This window comes from Myodes glareolus, chromosome 24 (genome assembly GCF_982192425.1).
Source record: "Myodes glareolus chromosome 24, mMyoGla1.1, whole genome shotgun sequence".
In the NCBI taxonomy this organism is placed as follows: Eukaryota; Metazoa; Chordata; class Mammalia; order Rodentia; family Cricetidae; genus Myodes; species Myodes glareolus.
This window is the reverse complement of record NC_142049.1, coordinates 2455097-2472794: the sequence shown is the minus strand read 5'-3', so window position 1 is coordinate 2472794 and position 17698 is coordinate 2455097. Positions and strand designations below refer to the sequence as shown.

The 17698-nt window shown below is 54.5% G+C and overlaps 1 protein-coding gene across 6 annotated transcripts in view; it reads right to left on the bottom strand.

The window, feature by feature from the left end:
* Window positions 1–2040: 2040 nt before the first annotated feature.
* The window catches only part of Capn5 (calpain 5), a 55046-nt gene continuing 39388 nt past the window's right edge, over window positions 2041–17698 (bottom strand). For all 6 annotated transcript variants that reach the window (XM_087901478.1, XM_087901481.1, XM_087901479.1 and 3 more), the window contains exons 4-13: window positions 17291–17499; window positions 13487–13679; window positions 12379–12572; window positions 11795–11872; window positions 9498–9693; window positions 8813–8935; window positions 6842–7038; window positions 6023–6138; window positions 5475–5611; window positions 2041–4554 (exon numbers count right to left, since the gene is read on the bottom strand). In XM_087901478.1, the coding sequence (XP_087757604.1) occupies window positions 4372–4554; window positions 5475–5611; window positions 6023–6138; window positions 6842–7038; window positions 8813–8935; window positions 9498–9693; window positions 11795–11872; window positions 12379–12572; window positions 13487–13679; window positions 17291–17499 (1626 nt within the window). In that variant the 3' untranslated portion in view covers window positions 2041–4371. The remainder of the gene's footprint in view (window positions 4555–5474; window positions 5612–6022; window positions 6139–6841; window positions 7039–8812; window positions 8936–9497; window positions 9694–11794; window positions 11873–12378; window positions 12573–13486; window positions 13680–17290; window positions 17500–17698) is intronic.

Genomic DNA, 17698 nt, shown 5'->3' with positions numbered 1-17698 from the left:
CTGTGGGAGGCACTGGCTAGCCAGCAGGGATGCAAGGTATGGAGGCCCCAGGAGGCCCTGCTGGCCAGGATCGGATCCGGCCTGGACTGGGTCACCTGGACTGCAGGGGACTCGTGTTGTTATGTGTGTCACGACCTGCCACCTCTGCATGGTCTCACCTTGGTTGTGATTTTGTTGGGTCTCAGTTCCCAGTGGCCTGCCTGCAGCTCCTCTCTCTAACATTACAAGAGACCCTATAGATGAGCAGGCTTGGCAACACCTGGGCTCTCAGGGGACACAACATCCAGAACAGGAGTCCCCAAGATGTGTCCCCTCCCTCCCCCCCCCCAGGTTCTTCAACTCACTTTCACGGCTTGTCCTAGGGCTCTTGCCATTTCCTGATTGCCCAGACATTTTGCCAAGCCACCTGACCAGGAGCGCCGCGCACCGCGCCCCCGTGTCTGTGCTCTGCGCGCTAGAACCCAGTTCCCGAGCTTCGGGCAAGGGGCTGGAGGTTGAGAATACACACGCAGAGACAGACCGACACACGGACCTCCAAACGCTGGTTCAGAAAGCCCCCTTTATTAACACCATGGAGGCTTAAATACCCTGCAGTCAATGGCCAACAGGTGATAATCCCATCCTCTGATCCTCTCGACTAGGCACAGTTTCTAGTGACTTTATTAGAAGGCTCTAGGAGGGAAGAGCAGGTGAAGGCCAGCACTCATTAGTCCCAACACAGGAGCAACATCGGACAGGAGGAGATTCATCCAATGTGAAACAATACGTGTGATTTCAAAGTGGGTGGGAATGACTAGGATACAAAACACTCCTAGTAGGTGAGGAAGGTGGACCGACTGGAGGACTCCCTCCTGAGACCCGGCCCTTTCTCCCGCCCACTCTTGGCCAGCAAAGAAGCTGCCTATGGGGAATCTGGGGCGGGAGGCTCAATGGCCCAATGGCGCCACCTGCTGGGCACAGTCAACTGCTACAAGACCCATTAGGGAAAGCAGCATCTGCAGGTCAGCTTCCTCCGGTCCCAGGGTGCCGCAGTACAAGGTAGCGCACAGGCCAATGCTAAAGGGCACCCAATGCAGTCCTCACCCATGGGGCTGCTCTTTAGGGGGCCAGGCAAGTAGTGTGGGCCTACACAGAGCCGGGGAGACACAGATAGGAGCACCCAGAGTTTCATCGGGGTGCAGATGCATGGTATGGGAAGACGGGGTGAGAGAGTGGTCTAGGAATCCATTTGGGTCTGTTTTGTCACCTGAGATCAGGTGGTCTGCCAAAGATGCTCACCTTGACGGTTTGGGAGCAGAAACCTAAGACCCAGCATGGCGGTCCCTATCATAGCAACCCTGCCTGTCGAGAAAGCATTAATCCCTTCCTCACCAGCTCATACTCTACCCTACCTCTCCAGGCACAGCCTGCTTTCTGCGCCATCTAGAAGGGACATAGATTTCCAGCGCCTGAGCCTTTTTAGGGCACCAGTCCGAACCATTGCAGACCTGGCCTTAGCTCACACCACGCTCAGCCACCTCCCGCCCCTTCACAGCCCATCGATCAGTGCGGTCATCCTTTTCGCCTGCGCCTGCGTCAGTCCCAGCCCGGCTTCCGCTCGTGGCCCCGCCCATGTTTTCCGAGCTCTAGCGACCTGTATCTCCCAGCATATCTGCTCAGGTCACCTGTGTCCCTGACCTGTGCTGTCTCTTCTCCTCTGGGCCAAGACAGAGGCCTTGGACCGAAGATGGGCTCCCGTGCTATCCTATCAAGAACGCTACTACGGTGTCATGATCAGAGGATTTGTGCATCTTCCCAAATTGCTGGAAGGGTTCCCCAGGGCCCGGGATGGGCAGGGCTCAGCAAAACCAGTCCCACAGATTTACAGGAGGGAACCTGAAGGATGCCCCAGAGCTCAACAGGCAGGCAGCAAGGCCAGCCTCACCTGGGACTCCCAAGTCCTTCCTCGCTTATCCCTCTGGCCCGAGGTCAGCTACTCTGTCCCTTTCCTCCTTCCCGGGCACAGGACTGTGGACAGATGAAGCAGACAGACACAGGAAGGTCTTTCAAGAGTGGCAGTCAATATTTATTCTGAGAAGATAACATGCCCTTGACCCCAGGGCGTGGTGACCTGGAAGAGGGAAGGCCATGTCCTGGTGGTCCCTGTAGTGTGGGCTGCAGGGTTGAGCACCTGCAACAGGCACACTGGAGCCTCCCGGGTGCACAGGGTGACAAAGCCACCGCTCTCCCTGCTCCACACTGTCCTTACCCTGTCCAGTCCTCACGGCTTCCTGGGGACCAGAGGTCCCTGCACAGCCAGGAGCCAGCCTGGCCTAGCTTGAGAAGGAGGAAGCAAGAGCAGGGCTACTGGCCCGGTTCTGCTGGAGGCGGCAGGCAGTGGCTCATCACCAGGAGAAGCTTATACAAGTTCGCTTCTTGGTCCTGGTTTGCCCTGTGCCTCAGAGGGATATGGCTGAGCTAAGACCCACAGGCCAGGCCCTGAGACCCAAGACGGCATAGCGGGTGCTTACTCCTCCATTCCCGACGGCAGTCTTTGTCTGCAGTAGCCATTGAGAAGTGGTTATTGGAACGTGTGGAGCATATGATACAGAGACACGCAGTAGTGCGGAAGTGGTGTGACCGCGTTCTTATTCTTGTAAGAGTCCCCACAAACAGGAGTCACTGGCCTCACGCTGCAGAGGGAGGAATTGAGGCACAGGAGGTTTAAGTGACTTGCTCATGGTGGCATGCACAATCCAGGCCCAGGTCTTTGAAGGGAAGCCCCAACTGTGCAGGAGGAATTCTCTGATCTTTATTTCGCTGCCTAGCCCTTCCCATGGCCACGTCTCAGGCTAAGAGCAGAGCTATCAAGGAACAAGATGGCAGTCAGAATCCAGCACCTCCAGCCGGGAAGAGGATCACATACTAGGGGCCGGAGATAGAAAGTCACACTCCCAAAAGGAATCGCTGCTGTTGACCTAATCTTCTAAGCCTGGTCTGGAAGCCCAAGGAGGGCACAAGAGGGACCCTGTGAGCCACAGCACCAGTACTGAACAAGAGTCCCCTCAGGAAGGCAGTCTGAGTCAGCCTCAGGATGCCCAGGAACCAGCACGCTTGTCTCCATCTTCCTCCGGGACTCCTCCACGCAGGTCCCACTTCACCTGTGACTTTTCACACTCAGTGTCAAAATAAAAGCCGAGGACTAACAAAATGAGTTTTAGAAAGAACGGTGGGTAGGGGCAGACTTTCCTTTACACGGAGTTCTGCCTTTTTAAGTGCTAAGACTCTCAAATGTGGAGGACTGAAAGGGATACTGGTGGTTTGCACAGCAAGAACACGGTGGCCTCCTTGCTGTCTGGGGGATGCTGGTAGAGAGGTCTCTGGCCAGGAGAGGCGAGTCCCTGCCTGTGACACCCAACAGATGACATCACTCCGAAGGCCTGGCACCACCCACCCTGGACTCTGGAGTCCTCTCCTCTGAGAAAACACCCAGGTCCTTCAACAGAGGCAGTGTGTGTCCCCCTAGGGTCTCCCAGAGCCCTCCATCCACCTGCCTGGCCCAGGCCACTCCTCCCAACATCACAGGCAGAGGCTGGGGAATAACACTTTCTCAGGGGTGTGGCCACAGCTCTGTAAGAGATGGGGGTGAAGTCAGGGGGTGTCTACCTCCGAGAAGACCTGAAGATAGGGAGGCCTAGGACGGCTCTTTGGGTTTATTGGGCAAATCTATGTTGAGTAGCTAAATGGATGGGAGAGGGCATTAGACAAGGAGCAAATGCCTCCTGCATACGGCCCAGCGGATGCCCACCAAGCGTTCCTTCAAGACAGCCCCAAAAAAGGGGCGTATGGGACCGGAGATGTAGCTCAGTTGATAGAGTGCCTGCCTAGCATACACCAAGCCCTAGGTTTGAGACCCAGCACCGTATAAACTGGTGTAGTGGTACGTGCCTATAATCTCAACACTGTGAAAGTTGGCAGGAAGATAAGATTAAGGTTACTGTAAGCTATAGAGCAAAGACCTGGAAGGGGAGCTAGAAAACAAAGGGAGGGGCGGAGAGGGGCGGGGCTTGGGACATGGCAGTTTGTGTGTAAACAAGTGACATCTTGGCACTCCTAGGCAGACATTAGGGCCTGGGGAAACATTTTTGAGACAGCCCCTTAGCAGCAGAGCCCACTGGGTAGAGAGCTACTTGAAATCTTATGCAAGAAGACGTCCTCCAAACACGGAGGCTCGGAGAGGGGCAGGGCTCTCCTTAGGTCACGCAGTGGGTCAGTGGAGGAGTGGGGAAAGGGCCACCCCACCCCTGTGTCTGGTTCCCGGGCTGGTCCCAGGTCAGGTGCGGACATGCAAGGACTAGTGAGAATTAGCGTGGCCGGGCGAGCGGGCCGGTGTCACACGGCCGTGAGGGAGGTGCTGCTGAGGACACGCACAGACACGGTGCCCGGCAAGTCGCTGAGCTGCCGGCGACTGCGGTCCTGGAGGTGCAGGGTATGGAGGGCCTGCAGGTCTTCCGGGTCCGTCTTCAGGCACACCTGGCCCAGGAATTCGTCCTTCAGAACTCGGTGATTCCAGATCTGAGGGGAGAGGCCGGGTAGGGGAGGGGTGTGTCCAAGACCAGGGATGTAGCCTGTGGCAGGTAGGGTGTGAGGGCAGGGCCTAGAAGTCTCTTTCCTCAATAGTCCTGGGCTGAGGGATGCCCTCTTCTAGAGTCTCAGGGCCCGGGTCAAAGCTCTCTACCATGTAGAAAGCCTACACTCTCGCCACCAGCTTGAACTGAGGGGGTAAACTCGGAATTGACCTGGTTCTGCCCCCAGCCTCTTTTTCCTTTGTTTGTTTGAGACACGGTTTCACTGTCTAGTCCTGGCTAGCCTGGAACTTCCTATATAGATCAGGCTAGCCCCAAACTCATCGAGCTCTGTCTGCCTCTGTCTCCTGAGTACTGAGATTAAAGATGTGCGCGGCCACACCCAACACCTCATTTTTAAGATTCAGGTTGAATCACCTGCCCTTCAGGGTCCTTTCCAGCCTCGGTATCTACAACGCTATGATTTGCCCCATTGGGATCCACCGTTACGAACACTTGGAAAATCTAGCAGCTCCCCTGGGGTGCTACACATTTGTTTACAGATGGTTTCTCACCCAGAGAGAGGCTGCTCTGGGCTTGGGGGACCGAAGGCGTCCTGAGAGAAAGGAGCCGTGCCCAAGGAGCTGTGCCCAAGGACACTGGCATTCGGATTCCCTTCTCAGGCCTCTTTGGAAACAACCACAAGTCACACGTGATCTCAGTATCACTTTCCCAAGTGACACTTGGTGGGAGCTCTGCAGAACCACTGACCCCAGCTGGGAGCCAGCCTTGCTGCCTCTCAGACCCAGACTGGCTGGGGGTGGAGATTGGGAGAGGGCGGGGCAAGACCACTGAAGCTAGCTAGCTCCCTGAGCCCTCAGAGTTGGGGGCCTCAGGAGGGAACAGGATGGATTTATGGGAGGACCTTACCTGCACAGTGATGGGCTGAGCCAGTTTCTTGCGATAGAAGATGCCTTTCACATTGTATTCTGGGGCCGAGGTCCCTCTCTGTACGGCCGAGCGAACCTTTTCACCCTCACACTTAATGATCACGTATGAGTTTGCCCCTGGAGAAGGGATGGGGAGCTGGGCTGAGGACGGAGCTGGTGCAGGGCTCAACAGGACAGGTGTCTGGGAGGGGACCGGCTAATCTGGTCTTAGTCACAAAGGGGAAGGGAGACAGGAGCCTGATCCACCTTCCAGACAGGAGTCCTCTACCTTCTAGGGCCAGGCAGAGGGAGGCGTGGAGGTGGCCTCTGGCCTGCAGTCCCTGCCCACCTCTTCTTACACATACATTTCACACCTTGGCCTAGAGAAAGGCCTGCTCTCCGGGAAGCCTTCCTGAACCCCCAGTGGCTCTAGGGAAGGCCTCTCTAGAGGCTCACATCACCTCCTGGATGGCTGGGCCTGCAGAGCGATAAGGGCTGGGGTCTGTGTGGAAGCAGACAGGGCCTGAGGTAACCTCCGGATGAGCTCACCTGTCGGGGAGTCCTTGAGGCCAGCAGCCCCTAGGACATGGACCTGGGTCACTTGCTGAGGGTAGCCACACAGGGAGCTCCAACAGGTGCGAGGAGGCTCATCCAGACACAGCTCCCTGATACAGGGTGAGGCGGGGGGGGGGGGGGGAGCAGAAGGCAGCAAGATAAGAAAACAGGTCCAAAGTCGGGGCAGTACTTACTGCAAACATCCACTTAATCCTAAGCCAAACCTCATGGCAGACCCAACCACCAACGCCACAGGCTTCCAGCCTCTCTCGCCCGCCTGCACCCCACCCCCAGCAGGGTTCCATCCTCCTCATGGACCACAGTGCACTGAGCACTTCCTGCATGCCACATCCTCTGTTGGGCATTATAGATAGTATTCCGCATCCTCAAAATGGGTTCAGCAGTGCCCATTGCCCCCCAAAGCCAGTCTCCATGGGGCAGGGGACAGGGGTGACAATCCAGCTGGGTGGGTGACTCAGCCCATACTAACACAGACAGACAGGGTCTAAGGGTGTCGGACCCTCTTTCTAGAGTTGGTCCCTATTTTCATCTATATGATGGAGTGGTTAGGCCTGCCATTTGGGGTGTGAGAAGATAAACAAAATAAGGGAAAATCACTCTATAAACTGAGTCGCTGCTCCTAGTCAAGACTAAGAGAAGCTGGGCAGGCCAGCAGGGGAGGAGAGAGGCAAGGGATGCCTATCTCTGAGGATGCCGATGCCTGGGTGCCAAGCCTTGAGCGGACACAGACAGGGGAGGGCTGCAGATTCCACCAGGCCCAGCTCTCATCCCCGCACACCGCGCACTGCGCACCGGCAGTTGGAGGGGACGTCTGTGAAGACGCGCAGCAGGAACTCGCCAGTGTGGCCCGGCTCGAAGGTGGTGGGGATAATGACATAGCGTCCCTCGGGCTGCTCCGTCCGCAGGAAGACACTACGCGAGTTGATGTAGATGGAGCTGGCGGCCTTATGCTGCAGGCTGTGCATGCGGTACTGCCGGTTCTCTTCCACCTGTGTGGAGACAGGGGGAGATGGGTCACACGCGGCCACACGCAGTTACACGTAGCCACACACGAGTCTATCCCACCTCCCGCTGGCCACTACGAAAGGCTCAGTAGGATACATGGATTGGGAATGTCCAGAACTAGAGAATCTATGAAGACAAAATTAGGTCAGTGTTTGGCTAGGGCAGAGGAGAAGGGTGAAGAAGCACAGAGGTCCTTGTGCTCACAGAGAAACCCCAGGGAAACCAGTGATGTCACGCAGGCAGGGTTGTCTCTTCAAAGGGAGGAATGTATAACCTGTCCTCTACCCAGGAGGCTGGGAGTGGAGATAGTTCCAGCCTGGTGACCTCTGCACTACCTGTATGCCTGAGACCACGCCAAGCCCTCCCACAGACTTAGAATGTCACATGTAGCCAAACTAGAGAGCCTGTCTTTATGGAAGGTGTCACATGCAGTCACGCCTTAACCTTTATTGTACACACAGGATTGAGTTAATTACCATCAGGAAACTTTTCCCCAGATTGCACTGTGCTTACAGACGCCTGAAATCAACCACCCGCTGCCCGACTCTCAGAGTTTGAAGCAGCACCCGCTACTGGGTTGTGCTGAACTGGAATTTCTTCTTGCTTCACGCGGACTGACGCTCTGCTGGCCCGCCACGTAGGCTGGCGATGACCTACGGGAGTGGACCCTTCTCCTCACAGCAAGGATAAACTGTGATGATGTCACCAGGTTGCATGCCTGGGACTACTCTTCTCAGGTTTTGCTTATGCTTTTGAGGCAAAGTCCCTTGAATTCGCTTTGTCATTAAGATTGTCCTGGGGCTCCTGATCCTCCTGCCTCTGCCTCCGAAGTGCTGGGATTACAGACATGTGCCACCACACCCAGCCTGACGCTGGAGTTCTGTCACAAAGTGCTATTGTCCCCGACCCCCACCCCTGCGTAACCACAGTTCCACGATTTCAGTCACCTACTGTCAACCGTGCTCTGAAAACAGCAAAAGGAAAATACACAGATAATTTGAAGTGCTGAAATCCGCAGCGTTTCACTTTGTCAAACCAGGCCATGATCCCCTTGTCTGGCCAGCGCATCTGTACTGTGTTCTGGACCTACACATTAGCCGCTCAGGAGCTGTCTTCACTGTGGCCATGGTGTGGTGCTATCTGCAGCTTGGCACACCCACTGGGAGTCTCAGAACTTATCTTTGTAGTTTGGGGGGCCTACTTACCAAGACATGCCTAACTCCCAGCCCAAATCCATGAAATGACACCGCCAGCTGCCAGCACATCCCAGACAGTCTTGGATACTATACAATCTTGTATGCTACAGTCAAATCGGTGCAAACCATGACATGACACCGAGTGTCACAACACGTCAACACACTACGCATAAGCCAGCCCAAGGGGCAAGTAAACAGTCTTGTCATAACCACTTAAGGATGGGGACCAAGCATGCACCAGTATCTCCCACCCATGTGGGTTCAGTAGGTTCTCAAGAGCTGGCATATGTGTGGGGACCTGTCATGCCAATTGTCCCCCTATACTAAGCATCACATGTGAAGGACAATAAGCCAAGGGGAGTGGCCAGAGCTGAGTCTACCTATCTCTGCACAGGTCGCCTACTTGGTGGCCCAAGAGGTTGCAAAGCTTCCAACCCAAAAGAGGCTGCAGGAGAGGAAAAGCTCAGCCCTAAGGGAGGGCCAGCAGGGCCAGCAGGCACTCAGAGCCCAGGCCAACAGCTAGTACCCCTCACCACAAGTCCCACTGGCCTGCAGGTCTCACCTTATAGATGTCGAAGCCAATGGCCAGGTTCTCGCCTTTGCCTTCTCGGCGAGTTGACCGCTTGGGCCGCTGTTGAATGCAGATCAGTACTTCATCTTCTGGCTTCTTGACTTCAAATATGTACTGCAGGTGTGGCCATGAAAAGAGACCCATGGTGAGACCCGGGTCAACCTCCCGTGCTCCCAAGAGCCTAAGCCATGTTGTTGGCATGAGCTTGGGCCACCCCCATCAGCTCTCCAAATCAGTCCCCTACTGGGAGAGGAACCTATTAACTCCTACAGTGACTACCCCGTCTGAAGACCGGGAGGCCTCAATGGTGGTAAGTGCTCACCTCAGAGCCTAGCCCACTCTTGGCACTCAATAAGGACACACTGAGTCTAAGGACTAAGCACATGGGCTATGACTGGCTGAACAAGCTGCTGGGGTGACCTCCCACGGTGGGCACAACCTGGCAACATTTCCTGGGAATAGCTAAGTCCCCGAGAGCCAGTGTCCTCATTGTGACCACACGCAGTACAGACAGTAAGATTGGGACATCATGACCCCAGACAGTGGCCACCCGGCCCTCAAGGCTCAGAGACAGTCAGGGTCATTCCTGAGGGATGTAAGGGCCCCTGGCAGGGAAGGGGTGAGGTCTCACAGCTGCTGCAGGATGGGACAGGGTGGGGACCTAGCACATGCCCACCTGAGGGTTCTGGAAGAAAGTGTCCTTATGGTTGATGCAGCCCCCGCTGCGGTTCTGCTGCGGGTCCTCATGCCTCGTCCAGGCGCCACGCAGCCGGGCCTCCTCCCACGTCTTATGGATGCTCAGGTAGGATGTGTTAAGTAGGCGGCACTTAATGATGTCGGTAAAGTACCGGCACATGTCCTCGAAGGTCATCCTGTGTGCAGGAAGGCACGGAGCTGGGTGAACCCCACAATGCCCTTAACCACAGCTCCACAGAAGCAAGTTAGACACAATACTACCAAGACCCCAAATCTCTCTCGGGCCTCAACTTCCTCATTTGTAAATGGCGGATGAGCCTAGCAACAGTTGCCTGGCTGGGGATTGAGCAAGATGAAAGGGTGCAACACTGTTACAAATACAAAGAACAGCTGGCGGGCTGGCTGTGACTGTTGACAACCCATGTGCGCATCTTAATACCGTACTGCTGGGTTAAGCTCTGATTGGGAGGCGGGTACAGGTGTGCATGGCATGCAACGGAGGTCAGGGCCAGCCTAGGGGAGCTGGTTCTCTCCTTCCACTATGCGGATCCCAGAGATTGAAGTGAGGATGTCCGGACTGACGGACAGTTTCTTCTCACCACCCATGAACATCAGGTATAATTCGTTGTTACCCATTATCTTCCATGGCTGCTGTAGGGCCTGAATTAAGACACCCCCATGCCTACTTCCAGGCAGTAGCCAGGCACACCTTGAGGAGCATGGGCCAGACCAGGGAAAGCGCACGACATGAATATACATGAGAAGGGACTCTATAAAAGCAGCCCATTTCCATGGAGGAGCCACGTTACTAATTTAACTCATCTGACTCCCGAGTCAGACTGCACAAAGCAGACTGTGTCCACAGCAGTGCAGACTGGAGGTCTTGCTTAGCCTCACCCACATGGCAAAAGGGGCTTCATTAGGATGCCAGTATCACCAACATCTGATCCTGGTTGGCCTGGGGTCTGCGCAGTATCTACCTCACACCCGGTACCATGTACCTTCCCCTCACATAGGTGGCTGAATCTCCTATCGAGTGTGCTGTGAAGAACAGCACTGCACCAGAACAGAGTCCAGACGGCCGGGGGAATGGATTCAAGGGAGGACTGTAAGGGAATGAATGGGTTCAAGGGATACAAGAAGAGGGGTGTGTGCAAAAGGAGAAATGGATACAGTAGAATGAACAGGCATTGGGGGGGCGGAGGAGGGGGATGGATACAGGGGAATGAGGAGGTAGAGGGAGGTAGAGGAGGGGATGGATACAGGGGAATGAAGAGGTAGAGGGAGGTAGAGGAGGGGATGGATACAGGGGAATGAGGAGGTAGAGGAATGGAGGAGGGAATGGATACAGGGGAATGAGGAGGTAGAAGAATGGAGGAGGGAATGGATACAGGGGAATAAAGAGGTACGGGAGCTAGAGGAGGGAATGGATACAGGGGAATGAGGAGGTAGAGGGAGCTAGAGGAGGGGATGGATACAGGGGAATGAAGAGGTAGAGGGAGGTAGAGGAGGGGATGGATACAGGGGAATGACGAGGTACGGGAGCTAGAGGAGGGAATGGATACAGGGGAATGAGGAGGTAGAGGAATGAAGAAGGGAATGGATACAGGGGAATAAGGAGGTAGAGGGATGGAGGAGGGAATGGAGACAGAAATGACTGGATTTACAGAGTGAACAGGTACAGAGACAGATAAGGGGACGTATACAGAAGAATGAATGGACATAGGGGGTTGAGTTGGTGCGGGGATGGATGGAGAGAGTGGGTGTAAGGGATGGGTACAGAGTGATGGGTTCAGACGGGCAGATTTAGGGAATAGGATTTTAGCCAATGGGTGCAGGGAATGTGAGACAGATACAGGGAATGACGGACCACAGAGGATGGATACAGAGGAATGGATGCAGGGGAAAGATGCAGGGAATAGATACAGAGGACTGGATGTAGGGGGATGGACCTGGGATGGATGCAGGGTAGACACAAGGAGACAAAGGCTGGGAACAGAGGCAGAAAGTTGGTCGAAGGAGATGGCTGTCCTGAGGTGACCGTCTGCTGGCGCTGTGGCTTGCTTGCTAGGACTAGCCTGGGAGTCGGAAGAGTTCCAGTGTCCCTCAGGTGTGCAGAGAGGACATGGGGTACAAGGACCCATCTTACAGAGGGGGGAACAGATTGGAGAGGTGGCCACGGAGCAAACTGATGATGACGATGGAGTCCCAGCTTCTGACTGCCTGTCACACCTTCCCGGCCAGGCCCCAGGAAACTCGGGACGAGGGAACGCTCACCAAAACTCGCCGTCGTCTTGCACAGTCACGCCCATCTTCTCCCGCTCACCCTTGCTCACTTTCTTCCACTCCTTCGAGCTGGGATGTGAGCATCAGGAAACCGTTTAAGAAGAGTGGCCTGCCAGGGCCACTCCCCAAGACACAGCCAAGCCACGTGGTTAGGGAAGCTGAAAGTCATGCCTGACCCAGTTCCTACAAACTTTCATTCCCTCCCACTGGAGACTGTGATCTGTCTTCCTGCCAGGGCTAGGAAGCCAAGGAGTAAAGCTGGGAGGAGGGACTCGACCCCTCGGGACCACTGGCCAAGTACAGAGCATTTGGGGAGCTATGGCCTCCCTCCCCACTCTCGTCTGCATCACACTGGTCTCTGTGGTGTCCTCACAGGTCAAGGTCAGCTCACCTTCTCCAGGCCACTGTCCTTGGTGACCCCACCCCCAGACACCACACACACACTGGAAAGTAAGTGTCCTGTCTTTTCCTCAGGCCGCCTGCCCCAGACCCCGCAAGACCCAACCAGGCCAGTGTCACATTTTGTCCTGGCCTCTGTGCCTGCACCCACCCCAACCCCGGGCCCGGGGCCTCACGTGTCGCTCCAGGGTCCATTCCACTCCCGCTCGCCCCAGGGGTTCCTCAGGCGGATCATGTCCAGCTTCTCTGACTTGAAGAAGGCCAGCAGGCCATGGCCCAGGCGCACCTTGCGTACATCAGTGACAGCGTATGCGTGGCCCTTCACCAGGCCACATGCCAGGCGGGCCTCCATGTCAGCTGCTGTCACAGCCTGCAGGAGGACAAAGGAGCTCAGACAGGAGGGTCACACTGGAATCCAAACTAAGGCACTGGAGCTAGACTAAGGAGCCGCAACACCCCCTTCAGGTAGCAGTGGGAACTGCAGCTGCATAGACCCAGAATTGACTTTGCTAAGGGTCAGAACCCCAGGGGACCAACCACCTGCAGATGCCATCCCAGAGTAGGTTGGCGTCAACTTGCCCCAGTGAAGCCGATTGCTATATATTTAGAAAGTTTCAAGTCTCAATACATAGGCCTGAGTGGCCTAGAATTCTCTTTGCAGTTTCGGCTGACTTTGAACTTGGAGCAACCCTCTTGCCTCTGCCTCCCAGGTCCCAAGTACGGGGATTACAGACGTGCGGGACCATGCCTGGTGATAACACTCAGAAATTTTAAGAGCTGCTTGTGAAAACATGGGCAATAGGAAACTGACCTTGATGGCAGTATTTACTCCACGGGACTCAGCAGATACCGCAAACCAGGGCTCCACGTTTCTAGAGAGTCAGCTGGCCAGGCTCACAGAAGCTACCTTACCACAGTTTCAAACCCTGACTCCAATGCACCCACCTAACTCCTAGCAGTGACTGAGCACAGGAGCCTTGAAGACCGGCTTCAGGCTACTGGCCCTAGGGACTTGCTGCCCCCTTCCAGCTGCCCTTCGCTTTGACACCGTTTGCCTTGACAATGTGCCTCAGAGGCAGGGACGCAAGCACCCAAAGAAGTCTGAGGGAGTCTAAACGGTGTTGGAGCATTGCGTGGTGCAGGCGGTTAAGCCTGGACTTGCATTGCTGCTCAGTACCAAGGAAGGGGAGCTGTGCTCTCCAAGTATGTCAGCCATGGGGTCAAGGGTCGGTGTGATGCCCGGGTCCAGGCTCGGCCCCACTCGGGTGTACTCTGCGCTCCTACCTTGATGGAGGCACTGATGAGGCCACCTCTGCTGTGCACCTTCAACACCCGTTCAAAGAGCTGATTCCTCTTGGCCTCGTCGTTGGCGAAGTCCCCCTCGGTCAGGTCGATGGGTTCCGAAACACCGCCCGTGAAATCTACTAGAGCATCCGCCGTGTTGCCGCCATCCAGGGCCTGGTAACAGCCCGCCAGCCTGGGGGACGACAGGCAGGGGGTTCCCAGTTCAGACTCCCAGGCGGGTCTAACTCTTTCACCTCCTACAGGATCTGTTGAAGCTCAGCAATCAAGCCAACTGCTACGGTCTTGCAGCAAGCCACAGGGCCAACGATGGAGCGCAGGTCTTAACTCCAGCCACCACTGTAGGACTCAGATTCCCAATAAGTCTGCATAAGTTATATAATTCATAATGATAAAAATGTACAACTAGAAGGAATTGGTTTTAAAAACAAATGCTGTATCTACGCTCTGGAACATTCTAGAAAGTGTTGGAAAAGAACCTTTGGGGTAGAGAGAAATGGTAGTGTTTGCTTGTTATGCCTGAAAATGCAGGACCGCTGAATTCCAGTTATGTTTTGAGGGGTAAGCAATAATTCCATAAAGTAGTTTCTGGCCTGGAGAGATGAAACGGCTGTGTGTAGAACTGGGAGATCTGTAGCCAGTTTCCCTGAGGGAATCTACTATATAATGACACAGGGACTCTAAGCATGAGAAGCAGAGAGCACAGCATGGTAAAGACAAGCCCACAAGACGGTGCCATGCTTTGTAAGGATGCCTGTGAACAAAAACGCATCGGAGATGTTAAAAGAAGCTGACCTGGTAGCACCGGCCTGTAGCCTCCACACAGGGGCTAGGAGTTCAAAGCCAGCTTCTGCTATGCAGTGGGTTTGGGAAAAGCCTGCATGACAGCCTGTCTCACACCAACAAAATGATACCGAAAGAGCTGCCCTTGATAGAGAAAACGGGGTGCAGAGACTAAAAGGGGTGGCTGGAGGCCCAGATGCCAACAGTCGTGATGCCTGAAGCAGGAAGGGGCGTGGCTTCTCTGTCCCATACTTTTTGGATTTGCTCAAAAAGGCATACACTCGTTTCACAACTTAAAAGTAAAGAAGAACCAGGGAGGTGATTCACCGGTTAAAGCAATTGTCAGGGAACTGTCAGGACTAGAGTTCAAATCCCCAGAACCCAAGTAAACGCAAGCGGGAATGGGGGTCCACCTGTAATTCCAACCGTGGCAGGCAGAGACGGGATCCCGAGAGCAAGCTGGCTAGCAAGACTAGCCATATCCGTGACTCTGGGCTAGACTGAGAGACCCTGCCTTCGGGAGTAAAGGGGAAGAGCAAGCCAGGATGTTTCTAGCCTTAGGGCTCCACATGCACACACATGAACATACACACGCGTGTGCACACATCTACACACGTGTGTACAAGTATGCACACACACACAAATGTGCTTAAGTACAACACACACACAGAAAGAGAGAGAGAGAAGCAAACATAAAATAGTGCACCCACTACGGAGAGTTCCTTAAAGAGTCCCGTATTTGAATGTCACATGACCCAGAAGTTCCACTGCTGGGAAACCCTGGAAAAGGATCAAAGCGGAGACTTAGACACCTGAACACCCGTGATCACAGTGGCACCGTTCACAGCAGCCAAGAGGGGAGCGCTGCCCAACTGTCTGTCTGCAAACAGATTAAGCATGACTGAGAGCTCCAGCCGAAAGTGCTGGAATAAACGACAACACAGCCGAACATTGGAAATATGATGGCTCAGCGGTTAAGAACACATGACTGCTCTTCCAGAGGTCCCGAGTGCAATTCCCAGCAACCACATGGTGGCTCACAAGCATCTGTAAAGGGATCATGTTCCCTCTGGTGTGCATGAAGATAGAGCACTCATACACATAGAATACATGAATAAATAAATCTTTTAAAAAATATATCATGCTGAGTAAAAGAAGGCAGACTCAGAGAAACAAATATAGCAGGATTTCCTGTATATGAGGTGCTCAGGATTGATAGATTCATAGACAAGAAGAACAGAGTTCAGTAGTCGTCAGGGAGAGGAAAACAGAGTTACTGACTGATGAGGGAGGATTTCTGCTGGGGCGTGCGTGGGAAGACTTTGGATGTAGGCAATTGCTGTGGGAGTTCCTTCCGCTCCTTCAGCCAATCGCCGCTGAGTTACCAGCCTATTGGGGCGTGGTCTCTCTCTCTTTAAAAAAAGCAGCGGCTGTCCTCCACTCCCTCTTTGGCTTCCGGCTCCGCTTCCGGCTCCTGGACTCCTTTCCTGTTCGCGCGGAGGGGCTGTTGTCTGGGACGGTAATCTGTAAGTTTTTTCCCCTTTGAATAAATAACCATTCTATTAATCATAATTCCAAACTGGTGTGGGATTGTCTGTGACTTACGCCTTCAGGAAATGGTGACGGCATTGTGGGCAGTAGTTACTGGACAAAGAATTGGTGGCTTAGCAAGAAGTACTGTGTGTGTGTGTGTGTGTGTGTGTGTGTGTGTGTGTGCATATATAATCAATAAAACTTTATTTAAAAAAAAACAAAATCAAGAGCTGGAACTGTAGCTCAGAGGTGGAGCACTTGCCTAGCCAGCAGGAGGTCCTCCACCACAGCCCCACCAATGGCAGTGGAAACACATTGGCCACCAAGGGACTGGCTCTGCTTTCGTAGGGTTAAATTCTCAGGTGTTTTGTTTTGTTTTGGATTCGTTTTTCCTTTCCTTTTCTCTCTTCCATGTAGGCTCTTGAATGCAAACTCTTGTGATTCCTCTCACACTTTCTGTCACCCCCACCACACACACACACACACACACACACACACACACACACCCTCCAAAGGCCTGGGAAGAGAACCCAGGGAGAGACCCCTTCCATGCTGGCTGGAACCAGCTGGCATTCCTGCCCCCAAATGTCTCACTCCTCAGCACACCTTTGCTCATTCTGTGCCAGGTCCTACAAGAGGAAGACAGGCATCTGGGCCACGGTCTGCCATCCAGACCAGGAAAGGTCCCCAGGGGAGTTTGGCAATATACACTCGAGGGTAAGATCTACTGCCATAACCCTGAGTGTCAGCCCTGCACCCAATGCTGCATGATGCCTGCCTGGGCCTCATCTTCTCCCAGTTCCTCTCCGCACAGTCTCGGTCTCCACTCCACCCTAACAGACCTAGCAGGTAGGGTCCTCGGGCCTAGGCTCTGACCATGCTGTAGACACCAGGCCCTCACCTCTCTGTGACAGAGCCTTTCCTAATGGCCCATGAAGCCTAGCAACAGTCCACACTGGTTTGGTAACTCAGTCTGGTCATCCTGCCCAGACAGTTCTACCTTGTCAACCTACCCAGACAGCCCCACTTGGTCAACCCACCTGGTCAATCCACCCAGACAGTTCCACCTGGTCAACCCATCCAGACAACCCCACCTGGTTAACCTACCTAGTCAACCCACCCAGACAGCCCCACCTAGTCATTCTACCCAGAGAGCCCTACTCATTCAATCTACCTGGTCAACCCACCCAGACAGTTCCACCTGGTAAACTCACCTGGTCAACCTACCCAGACAACTCCACCTGATCAACTCCACCTGGTCTTTCTACCCAGACAGCTCCACCTGGTCAACCCCACCTGGTCTTTCTACCAAGACAGCCCCACCTAGTCAATGCACCTAGTCATCCCACCCAGATAGCTCCATCTGATCAACCTACCCAGATAGCTCCACCTGGTCAACCCACCTGGTCATCCCACCCAGACAGCTCCGCCTGGTCAACCCACCTGGCCACCCCGCCTGGCCACACCTACTTGGCATAGGCCTTCTCCACCAGGGCACACCAGAACTCATTTCTGGAGTTGGAGTGGCAGTAAATAAGCTGGTTGTTGACTGTGGGCAGCCTGTCATCGATGACCACGTCCACCCACTCCCCGAAGCGCCAGAAGTGGAAATGGAAGATGCCGGCATAAGCATCAGGCTTCTCGGGGTCCCATTCCTGCTCCTTCCAGTCTGGGATGACCTAGGGAGACAAGATGAGGGCAATGAAAGGCATCTGGCTCCTGAGAGATAGGGAGTGCATGACCCCAAAGAAACGGGAGTATGGGGTTCCATCCCACCACTGCATGGGTACTGCAGGACTTGCCAGCACTGTCCTGGTCTTAGTCTTGGGACCTGGGTTCCATATCTGTCACAGTCAAAGACTCAGGCTCCTTCTAGCC